At 41.9% G+C, this 12022-nt stretch overlaps 1 protein-coding gene across 23 annotated transcripts in view; it reads left to right on the plus strand.

Moving 5' to 3' along the window:
- RIC8B (RIC8 guanine nucleotide exchange factor B) overlaps positions 1-12022 on the plus strand; it is a 125351-nt gene that overhangs the window by 74047 nt on the left and 39282 nt on the right. For all 23 annotated transcript variants that reach the window (XR_011380257.2, XR_016216265.1, XR_016216263.1 and 20 more), the window contains one exon: positions 7929-8073. Coding sequence is in view for 6 of the 23 variants with exons in the window: in XM_017342125.4 (XP_017197614.1) it covers positions 7929-8073 (145 nt within the window). In the remaining 17 variants the exon portion in view is untranslated. The remainder of the gene's footprint in view (positions 1-7928; positions 8074-12022) is intronic.

Raw genomic sequence — 12022 nt, forward strand, 5'->3', positions numbered from 1 at the left:
ACGGCAAAGGAAGACCTTTCTCTCTCTCTCTCTCTCACTGTCCGCTCTGCCTGTCAAAAAAAAAAAAAAAAAAAAAAAAAAAAAAAAAAAAAAGAGAGAGAGAGAGAGAGAATGCATCTCTGAAGTGATAACACTTGAGCAGAAATTGAAATAAGTAAACAAAGTATAAAAGTATCTCTGAAAATATCTGGAAAAGAAATGCACTAGAGGGGCTGGCGCTGTGGCGCATTGGGTTAACGCCCTGGCCTGAAGCACCCGGTTTGAGACCCGGCTGCTCCACTTCCAATCCAGCTTTCTGCTATGGCCTGAGAAAGCAGTAGAGGATGGCCCAAGTCCTTGGGCCCCTGCACCCGCGTGGGAGACCTGGAAGAAGCTCCTGGCTCCTGGCTTCAGATCTGCACCGCTCCGGCCGTTGCGGCCATCTAGGGAGTGAACCATCGGATGGAAAACCTCTCTCTCTTTTGCTCTCTCTCTCTCTGCCTCTCCTCTCTCTGTTTAACTCTGACTTTCAAATAAAATAATAATAAAAAAAATGTACTAGAGATAAGTTCAAAGTTGCTAAAGTAAGACGATATATGTGATGAGGCTGCAAAATAAGGTACTTCAAAAAGTTCATGGAAATTGAATTAAAAAATGAGTTTATTTTGGTGCAAAAAAATTGAAATCCGTGCATAGCTTTTTCATAAACCATCCATGCATAGTTAGTAACTGAAACTTGCCTCTAAAATCCCAATTTCAAGCCCCTTCTCTGATTACTCTTAATGTAATGTTCTTTTGCCATGCAAGTGATCAGTCGATCATTTTTTTTCACTGTCCTTCATTCATTCATCTTTACCTCTCCCATGATTCAGCCCAGATTCCACATATTTATTGCCATAATCATTCTTCCCCATACATCTCTCTCTCTTTTTTTTTTTTTTTAAATATTTACTTATTTATTTTAAAGGCAGAGTTACAGAGAAGGACGGACAGAGAGAGAGAGAAATATTCTGCTGATTCACTCCCCAAATGGCTGCAATGGCCATAGCTAGGCCAGGCCAAAGCTAGGAGCCAGGAGCTTCATCCAGGTCTTCCCATGTGGGTTCAGAGGCCCAAGTATGTGTGTCATCTTCCACTGCTTTCCCATGTGTGTTAGCAGGGAGCCAGGTCTCCAACTAGCACCCCTATGGGATACCAACTTTGTAGGCAACAGCTTAACCTGCTACGCCACAATGCTAGCTCCCCAAACATCTTTCTTTTTTTAAGTTTTTATTTATTTGAGAGGTAGAGCCACAAACAGTGAGAGGGAGAGACACAGAGAGAGGTCTTCCACCCACTGGTTCACTCTCCAAATGGCCGCAATGGCTGGAGCTGGGCTGATGGGAAGCCAGGCACCAGGAGCTTCTTCTAGGTCTCCCACACAGGTACAAGGGCCCAAGTGCTTGGGCCATCTTCTACTGCTTTCCCAGGCTATAGCAGAGAGCTGTATCGGAAGAGAAACAGCTGTGACTAGAACTGGCACCCAATGGGATGCTGGTGCCAAAGGCTGAGTATTAACTTGTGCCCCTTCCCCATAGATCTTTAACCAACCATTCTCACTCTCCCTAACTCATAATCACCTGGAAAATTCAACAAATTGGTTACATCTAGCCTTTTATCTGCTCTGGATTTCCATGGAACATTTGAACATGACAAGAGCAAATACTACAACCATATTGATTAGTCTACTCTAAATTTTAGACCAGCCACCCAACATGGTTCTCCAGTACACTTCAAGGTGGCTATTTCACAACTCCTTTTTCTTTTTTTTTTTTATTCCAAACATCCATGCTTACTCTCCTCATTTGTTTCCTATTTTGCTGCAAAGGGAAAACTTGATCTTTCTACCACTGTATCTATTTTCTGTCTGCATCTGTACCATTGCTACTTTTTCTCCCCCTGTATCAAGGATGAATTATCCCTCCTTCTGTTTATAGTTTGTGGTAGTCTTTATTCTAGATTCCCTTTCCTCTCACATTCTTAGGAACTTTGTCCTTTCATTTATTTCCCCTCTATTCTTAGATTTTTTTTTTTTTTTTTACTATACTGACTAATCTGTTAGCACCTAAACACATCTTCCATCTAAAAAAAAGAATCCTTCCCTTAATGCCATTTTGCTGCCCCTCTTTCTGCAGTGTTCCTCTAAAAAGTTTTCTATGGGGCTGGCACCGTGGCTCGCTTGGTTAATCCTCTGCCTGCGGCGCCAGCATCCCATATGGGTGCCGGGTTCTAGTCCCAGTTGCTCCTCTTCCAGTCCAGCTCTCTGCTGTGGCCCGGGAAGGCAGTGGAGGATGGCCCAAGTGCTTGGGCCTCTGTACCCATGTGGGAGACCTGGAAGAAGCACCTGGCTCCTGGCTTCAGATTGGCGCAGCACTGGCTGAGGCAGGCATTTTGGGGGTGAACAAATGGAGGGAAGACCTTTCTCTCAGTTTCTTTCTCTCACTGTCTAACTCCATCTGTCAGATAAATAAAATTTTAAAAAATTGTTTAAAAAAAGTTTTCTATAGTTACCCTCTCCATTATTTTTACTCATCTTTGACTCTCTCCTGAATCCTGTGTAATTGGATTTTCATGAATTCCATCCCAATGTAGAGGTGTTTATCAAAGTCACCAACCCAGTATTGCCAATGCTGATAGTTCTCAAAGCTTTTTCCTTTTATTTCCAAATAGCATTTGATGTAAATCTTCCCTCATCCTAGAATATTTCTTCACTTGATTTCTAGAACACAATAGAGAACCTATTCTTTACTGATCTTCCTCCTCCTCCCAACCCTGAATGTTTGAGTGCCCAAGGCAATGCTGGCTTCTCTCTGTCCCTATTCCCTTAGTGATGTCATTCAGGAGTAATGGTTTTAAAAACCATCTGTGTACTGATGGCTTCAAAATTTATATCTTCAGCCCTTGCCTGTCCCTAAGCTGTAGATGTATGTAATGAACTATACTTACCCGTCTCCTCCTCCTAGATATGTATTAGGTATCTTAAGTTTGATATATCTCAAGCTAATATCTTAGTTTTCTATCACCCCACCTATTTGTTCCCCTTCTTTCCTCATTTTGGTATGTGGTACCACCATTCGCCCCATTGTCCACTTATCATCATTTAGAATGTCCCCTAATACGTGAACCAGGTCCATTTCCTTTCTCTACATTTATAGTCAGGATTTAGTAAGCACCTTGCTATGAGTATAGCACGCAAATAAAGCTGATAAAGAAATTTGACTCTGGTTTTAGAATTTATGGCATATTGACAGAAGAGATAACATGAATAATCATTGACTAGGATAAACTAATTAATTAATGGATTAAGGCCGTTTCCATGGTAGATGATTTTGAGACATTCTTCCTTGTAAAGAAGGACTTGGTGAATAATAATAATAATAATAAGTGAAAATACTTTGTTTCCTATAGTTTCACATTTTTGTTTTTCTTTTCTTTCTTTTTTTTTTTTTTTTTTGGACAGGCAGAGTTAGAGAGAGAGGAGAGAAAGAGAGAGAGAGAGAAAGGTCTTCCTTCCGTTAGTTCACCGCCCACCATGGCCACTACGGCCAGCGGGCTGCGCCGATCTGAAGCCAGGAGTCAGGTGCTTCCTCCTGGTCTCCCATGCGGGTGCAGGGCCCAAGGACTTGGGCCATCCTCCGCTGCCTTCCTGGGCCACAGCAGAGAGCTGGACTGGAACAGGAGCAACCGGGACAGAACCCGGCGCCCCGACCGGGACTAGAACCTGGGGTACTGGCGCCGCAGGTGGAGGATTAGCTTAGTGAGCCATGGTGTCGGCTTACATTTTTCTTTCTTTTTTTTTTTTTAAGATTTATTTATTTATTTGAAAGAGTTACACAGAGAGAGGAGAGGCAGAGAGAGGGGGAGAGAGAGATCTTCCATCCGATGGTTCACTCCCCAGTTGGCTGCAATGACTGGAGCTGCGCCGATCCGAAGCCAGGAGCTTCTTCCAGGTCTCCTAGGCGGGTGCAGGGCCCCAAGGACTTGGGCCATCTTCTACTGCTTCCCCAGGCCATAGCAGAGAGCTAGATTGGAAGTGGAGCAGCCGGGACTCAAATGTACCCAGATGGGATGCAGGCACTGCAGGCAGTGGCCTTACCTGCTACACCACAGTGCTTTCCCCCAAGAAAGGCAGATCTTAAAGTAACAGATAAGTTTGGATAATAGTGTAAATGGAACCATGGTTAATTAATTATTGTGTTCTGTAATGAATACCTGATTAAATCCAACTCCACAAATATCCCCCAAAAGTTGGTCTTGAGGGGTCAGTGCTGTGGGTCAGTGGGTTAAAGCCGTGACCTGCCACGCTGCCAGCATCCCACATGGGTGCCAGTAAGAGTCCTAGCTGCTCCATTTCCAACCCAGCTCTCTACTAGTGTGCCTAGGAAAACAGCAGAGGATGGCCCAAGTGCTTGGGCCCCTGTACCCATGTGGGAGACCCGGAAGAAGCTCCTGGCTCCTGGCTTCACTGTAGCCCAACCCCAGTTATTGTGGCCATTTGGGGAGTGAACCAGCAGATGGAAGATCTTTCTCTCTGTAACTCTGCCTCTCAGATAAATAAATAAAGCTTTAAAAAAATGTTCTTGAGTATTCTGTATTTGGATATATAGGAAAGAAAACAGATGTTAGAAATTATTGACCCAGGTTGCATTAGTCTGGACTGACTTACAAAAGTGATGAGTATTCCATGCATTTGAAAGAGAAGCTGGGCCGGCGCTGCGGCTCACTAGGCTAATCCTCCGTCTTGCAGTGCTGGCACACCGGGTTCTAGTCCTGGTTGGGGCGCTGGATTCTGTCCCGGTTGCCCCTCTTGCAGGCCAGCTCTCTGCTGTGGCCCAGGTGTGCAGTGGAGGATGGCCCAAGTGCTTGGGCCCTGCACCCCATGGGAGACCAGGAGAAGCACCTGGCTCCTGCCTTTGGATAGGTGCGATGCGCCGGCCGCAGCGCGGCGGCCATTGGAGGGTGAACCAATGGCAAAAAGGAAGACCTTTCTCTCTGTCTCTCTCTCTCACTGTCCACTCTGCCTGTCAAAAAAAAAAAAAAAAAAAAACAAAACAAAAAAAAAAAACACAAACCGAGAAGCTGGGCAAGATATGTCAAAGAAAAAATTGTTATCAGGTAGTATTTGGAGGGGAATACATATGCAGTTTGTCTCTACATATGCAGAGAGTGATATTTAGCAGTAACAACAACAAATTTCTTAAGGTTTTATTAAATTTTCACTTGAAATGCAGAGTGACAGAGAGAGCTGATTCACTCTCCAAATGCTTAAAATATCCAGGGTGTGCATTAACAGGGAGCTGGATCAGAATCGGAAGAGCCAGTACTCAAACCAGCTTTCTGTTATGGGATGTGAACAGCAGCTTACCTCACTGCACCACAATGCCCACCCCTAAGAAGTGGTTTTAAGGAACCGAAAACACAGCTTCGGAGTTTTTATGTGATAATCTTTGTTAATGTATTCTGTATTCTGGATACTGTAAACACATATGAGATCACTCGTTAACGTATCTCGTTCTTCCAGAGATGGGAGATCAAATCAGTATGGTTGATGCAATCAAATAAGCATCTATTGTGTAATTATTTCGTACCAAGTGTTGTAGTCTCTCTTCTGTCAGAGAGATACTGAAATTTGGACTCTGTAAACATTTTGGTTATTCAATTTTCTGAGGGTTGATTTCCATTTTTGTTCATAGTTATATCTCCAGTGTCTTCAGTACCTCCTGATGTAGGAACTCAGTATAGAAAGGGAAGGAAAAAAGTCATTTGAATGGACTCAGATAAATCATATGTACATAGAAGGTTTGGCACATAATAGGTACACAGAAAATTATTATTTGAATTTGTTTCTGTCCTCATGTCCTAGTATACTGCCTAACTATTTATATAGAAGGCATTTAGTAAAAGTTGAATTAATTCATTATTCCTTCAATCAGAATATTTATTGTTGGTTGCACCTATAATATGTTAGGCACTGGGAAGATAGCAGTGAAAAAAAACAAAGAAATTCCTGCCCTAGGGGTAGGCATAGTAACACAGCCTGTTAAGCTGCTACTTGGGATGCCTACATCCCATATTGGTGTGCCTGGTTCTAGTCCTGTCTCTCTGCTTCCAGTCCAACTTCCTGCTAATGCATACTGAGTACCAACAGATGATGGCTCAAGTGCTTGGGACCCTGAATGTGGGAGGCCTGGATGGAATTCCAGGCTCCTGGCTTTGGTTTGGCCCAACCCCAGTTGTTGTAGGCATTTGGGAAATGAACCAGCAGATGAAAGATCTGTCTCTGTCTCTCTCTTTCTGTTACTTTTCCTTTCAAGTAATTGAAAATAAAAAAAAAAAAATGCAGTTATGGATCCCACCAAGATTTAGTCAACCAGAATCTATATTTTAATAAGATCCACAGGTATTTGGTATGCACAGCTGTCTCAGAAGCACTAGCCTAAAGGTTAGTAAGATGACTTTATGACACTGTAGTTTGTTCTATAATCAGTCTGTAGTTAAGGTAGTGGCAGCATAGTTAATACTGTATTATGTTGACTGTTCTTTATATAGATTTACCAAAAAAGTAAAATCTTGAAAAATTCTAAGAAGAGATCATTTGAATATAATTTCTGCCCTTATTTCAGTCTGCTTCTTTCAACAAGCCCTTCATAAAATCCTCTAAGTATATTTCTTCCTATCAGTTAGGAAAATGTCTGAAGGTCAGGGAAGAATTCAACACAGAGATACAATTTAGGCAGTCATCAGGATGTAGAGACTGTGGAGAGCCATAAAACAAGAGGAGATCACCAATAGTTTAAGTGAAAATAATGAAGAAAAATGGCCCAGGAACTCAACACTTCAATATTCCAACATTTACAAGATAGAGAAAAGAGAATTGGCAACAGAGGCTGAGACAGAGCCACCAATGAGATAAGAGAAGAACCAGGAGAGAGGTATCTGGGTGGTGGGGTAGGTAAGTGAGGGACCAAAGGAACAGACAAACTAAGCAAGGTATAGGTACCCTCAGAGGATTAGTCTATAGAGTAGGTATAAGATGATATTACTGCCTCCTTTGCAGGGTCATTTTAAGGATTATAAGTAATATATGCATATTAGAGCAACTAGTGTATAGGTAGTGCTCAATAATTACAGGCTGAGTATTATCCAAAGTACATTAACCAGAAGTATTTCAGATTTCAGATATTTTGGATTTTGTAATATTTGCTTATACATAATGAGATATCTTAGGAATGGGACCCAAGTCTAACTAAATTAATTTATGTTTCATATATATCTTATACACATAGCCTGAAGTTAATTTTATACAGTATTTTTAGTGCAGCTACATGTGACTGCAACACAAAGTCTGGTGTTAATTTTTCCACTTAGGATTTCATATTGGCCCTCAAAAAGTTTCAAATTTTGGAGTATATCATATTAGGGATGTCCAACCTTTAACAGCCATTTTTTATTGTAAAATTAAACAACTAGAAAATATAAGTACAGATTTCTTTTTTTTTTTAGTAAATACTGAAAATGCTGCTGGACTTTTAAAAAGGTGAAAATCACTATGACTCAGGCTAGCCTCTGTGGAAGGAAGAGAAACTTGACCCAGCCTTTAAAATGGATTTTGATAGGGGCAAGGTATTCCTGGTGCTGAGATGAGTAAAAACTCATGGCGGTACAGTGGAGATGTTTCTGTTCAAATGAAACCCTATTATAGGCATGAAAGTATTTGAGGCCAGTTTTTTGTTGTTGTATTGTTTTATTTTATTTCATTTATTAGCTAACCCATACTTATATTTTAGAATTTTTCCCTCTCTTAGGAAAATAAACCCAATAAAATTTGCAAAACTGGCCAGTTGCACAGTACCATTCTCACTTACTTTAGTACCCTTGATTAATGCTGGTTTTTACGTTTGTGTCACCAGGTTTTACCACCTTTGAGGGATGTGACAAATCGACCTGAAGTAGGCTCAACTGTGAGAAATAAGCTGGTGCGCCTCATGACACATGTTGACCTTGGAGTCAAGCAAATTGCTGCTGAATTCCTTTTTGTCCTTTGCAAAGAAAGAGGTAAGTTAAACTCTCTTTGCCCTCTGCTTTTGTTTTTGGGAGAGAATTTGAGAAATCTTCCTAGTAGTAGTACCACCTCATTTCACTCTTTGAAGAGCTTAACATGCAGTGCTTCTATTAGATGAACTGAGGAGATAACAAAAATTAATAATTAAGAAGCACATGTATATGCTTCTGAATCCATTAAGACTTGAATGCAAAGACAGAGACACTACAGAGTATACTCAAATTTAAACTTTATCTTCTGTATCCTTAACCCAGATGACTTAGTCTTGATGGGGTAGAACCTGAAGCCATTGTGAAAAAGTCTGCTTAAGTAATTTAGGTACTACTATCTTGATAACAAGGCACAGGCCCGTGTTAGTTCCCTATTTAATTCCTCTTGGAATTGAAGCTATAGACATTGTGGTTTCTTCATTTACTTCCTCAATCAATAAATAGTGAATGTGAAACTATATAGTATATTAGATAGAAGTACAAAAGTATATAGGATGTCCCTGGCATTGTTGCACAGTGGGTTAAGCTACAGCCTGTGATGCCAGCATCCTGTATCAGAGCTCTGGTTCCAGTCCTGGCTGCTCTGCTTCTGATCCAGCTGCCTGCTAATATGCCTGAAAATGGTGGAAGATGGCACAAGTGCCTGGGCTGCTACCACCCATGTAGGAGAGTTCACTCTAATGAGTAGAGCCTAGGCTCCTGGCTTGGCCTGGACCAACTCCAGCTATTGTGGCCATTTGGAGAGTAAATCAGCAGATGGAAGGTCTCTTTCTCCCTGTCTCTGTTCACTGTACCTTCAAATAAATAAATAAAATCTTTAAAAATAATGCATAAAACAGGCCGGCGCCACAGCTCACTAGGCTAATCCCCCGCCTTGCGGCGCCAGCACACCAGGTTCTAGTCCCATTCAGGGCACCGGATTCTGTCCCGGTTGCCCCTCTTCAAGGCCAGCTCTCTGCTGTGGCCAGGGAGTGCAGTGGAGGATGGCCCAAGTCCTTGGGCCCTGCACCCCATGGGAGACCAGGATAAGTACCTGGCTCCTGCCATCGGATCAGCGTGGTGCTCCGGCCGCGGCGGCCATTGTAGGGTGAACCAACGGCAAAGGAAGACCTTTCTCTCTGTCTCTCTCTCTCACTGTCCACTCTGCCTGTAAAAAAAAAAAATAATAATAATAATGCATAAAACATGTCCCTTACTCTTCAGTTAAGGGTAAAACAGTGGTAGAGAGAATGTTTTTTTAAGATTTTATTTATTTGAGAGGTAGAGTTACAGATAGTGAGAGAAAGAGACAGAGAGAAAGGTCTTCCATTCGTTGGTTCACTCCCCAAATGGCCACAACAGCTGGAGCTGTGCTGATCTGAAGCCACGAGCCAGGTGCTTCTTCCCAGTCTCCCACATGGGTACAGGGGTCCAAGATCTTGTGCCATCTTCTACTGCTTTCCCAGGCCATAGCAGAGAGCTGGATTGGAAGAGGAGCAGCCAAAACTAGAACCAGCACCCATATGGGATGCTGGCGCTGCAGGCGGAGGATTAACCTCCATCATGGTGCTGGCCTAGAGAGAATTTTTAAAATAACTATAGTACAATGTAATAATACAATGTCAGTTTATATAAAGTTATTGTCTACTGAGAGATCCAGCAGTTAAAAATGTTTCATAAAGGGACTGGTGCTGTGGTGTAGTGGGTAAAGCATTGCCCGCAACACCAACATTCCATGTGGGCACTGGTTCGAGTCCCAGCTGCTCCACTTCTGATCCAGCTCCCTTCTAATGTGCCTGGGAAAGCAGCGGAGGATGGCCCAAGTGCTTGGGCCCCTGTTACCCACTTGGCAGATCCAGAGGAGGCCCCTGGCTCTTGGCTTCAGAGTGGCCAGCTCTAGCCATTGCAGTCATTTGGGGAGTGAACCAGTGGATGTAAGATCTATGTCTCTGTCTCTGTCTCTCTATCTCTCTATATCTTTATCTCTCTATCTTGATCTCTGTAACTCTGCCTTTCAAATAAATAAGTAAATCTTGTTTAAAAATTTCATAAATTTTTATGGATTATTGTGCAAAAAACAAGTTCTCTAAACACGGATTATTGATTAAATTATTGAGATTTCTCACCTATTTCTTCTCCTAGTTTAATTATACCAATGTAAAATCTCTTCCAAGAAGGTTTTTTATTCCATTTTTTGAAAGTGATCTAGTCCTGTGAGATAGATGCTTCACCTCTCTCAAAATACTAACTCAGAGAAAGGCATTTGGCCTATCAGTTAAGACACTGGTTAAGATACCTGCATCCCATATCTGAATTTTGGTACCTGACTCCAACTCCCAGCTTCAGCTTCCTGCTAGTGTAGATCCTCAGGGCAGCAGTGATGGCTCAAGTAATTGGGTCCCTGGCATCCACATGGGAAACCTGTATTGAATTCCCAAGTTTTGCCTCAGCTAAGCCCTAGCCATTGCAAGCATTTAGGGAAGTAAAAAAGTGGATGGGGCTGGCGCCATGGCTCAATAGGCTAATCCTCCACCTTGCAGCGCCGGCACACCGGGTTCTAGTCCCGGTCGGGGCGCTGGATTCTGTCCCGGTTGCCCCTCTTGCAGGCCATCTCTCTGCTGTGGCCCAGGTGTGCAGTGGAGGATGGCCCAAGTGCTTGGGCCCTGCACCCCATGGGAGACCAGGATAAGTACCTGGCTCCTGCCTTCGGATCAGCACAGTGCGCTGGCCACAGTGCGCCGGCAGCGGCAGCCATTGGAGGGTGAACCAACGGCAAAGGAAGACCTTTCTCTTTGTCTCTCTCACTGTCCACTCTGCCTGTCAAAAAAAAAAAAAAAAAAAAAAAGAAGTGGATGGGAGCTCTCTGTCTGGCATGCTTGCCCTCTCTTTTTTGAATAACTAGATGTTTTTTAAAATCTTAAGTCAATTGTATTCAGAAACTTCATTTCTGACTTATTAATCCAACCACTTAAGTTAATCTGTTAAGATGATATAATAGTATAATTGATCATTTTCATAATGATAATAAACATAACTATTACAGAATGAGATACTATGTGCCTGACATTGGGAACATCATCTCATTTCATCTCTTAGGGACCATCTAAGGTAAATACTGTTATTTCAGCTTTATAAATGAAGCAGTCTGGTTTGAGAGCCTTTTAGCAACTTATCTAAGGTCAAGCTTAGGGCTGAAGCCTGAACTTCTGTATTCTTTACATCCTGCATATTTCCTCTTATAATAATTATCTTCAGGTATTATTTAGGTTAGTTTACTTAGCATTTGTTCTTTTAAACAGTTTGCTTCTTTAATAACTGAAAAAAGGAAGATTTGTAATCCTGGTTAGCATAGTGGTTACATATATCTGTAAATATTGACTGTTTTGAATCAATTTTTCCAAGATGAGAAATGAGCTATTTTTAAGATGACATTATGTATGTAGGTATAAGAAGCCTAAACCACACATTTGTACCTATTCACTGAAAAAGTTTGTCAAAGTATACACTGAAATATTATAGATTGTTACCTTGAAGTATAATATTTCTGATAATTTTTTTGTTCTCTGTATTATAATTTTCTACTAACTATGAGGGGATTTCAAAAAGTTCATTGAAAAATGGAATTAGGTATGTTTAGGGGACCAGCATTGTGACACAGAAGATAAAGCCATTACTTTTAATGCTGGCATCCCATAGTAGAGTGCTGATTCAAGTTACAGCCATTCTGCTTCCGATCCAGCTTCCTACCAGTGCGCCTTGGAAGTTAGCAGATGATGGTCCAAAGTACTTGGGCCCCTGCCACCCACGTGGGAGACCCAGATAGAGTTCCATGCTTCTGGCTTCAGCCTGTTCCAGCCCTGGCTTTTGTAGTCAGTTAGAGAATGAACTAGTGGGTAGAAAAAAATTTTTTTTCTCTTTCTCTCTCTTGTTCTGCCCTTCAAATAAATAAATCTTTAAAAAATTAAGTTTAGGC

Source organism: Oryctolagus cuniculus, chromosome 11, assembly GCF_051225735.1.
Source record: "Oryctolagus cuniculus isolate XC-2025 breed Fujian yellow rabbit chromosome 11, ASM5122573v1, whole genome shotgun sequence".
Classification (NCBI taxonomy): Eukaryota; Metazoa; Chordata; class Mammalia; order Lagomorpha; family Leporidae; genus Oryctolagus; species Oryctolagus cuniculus.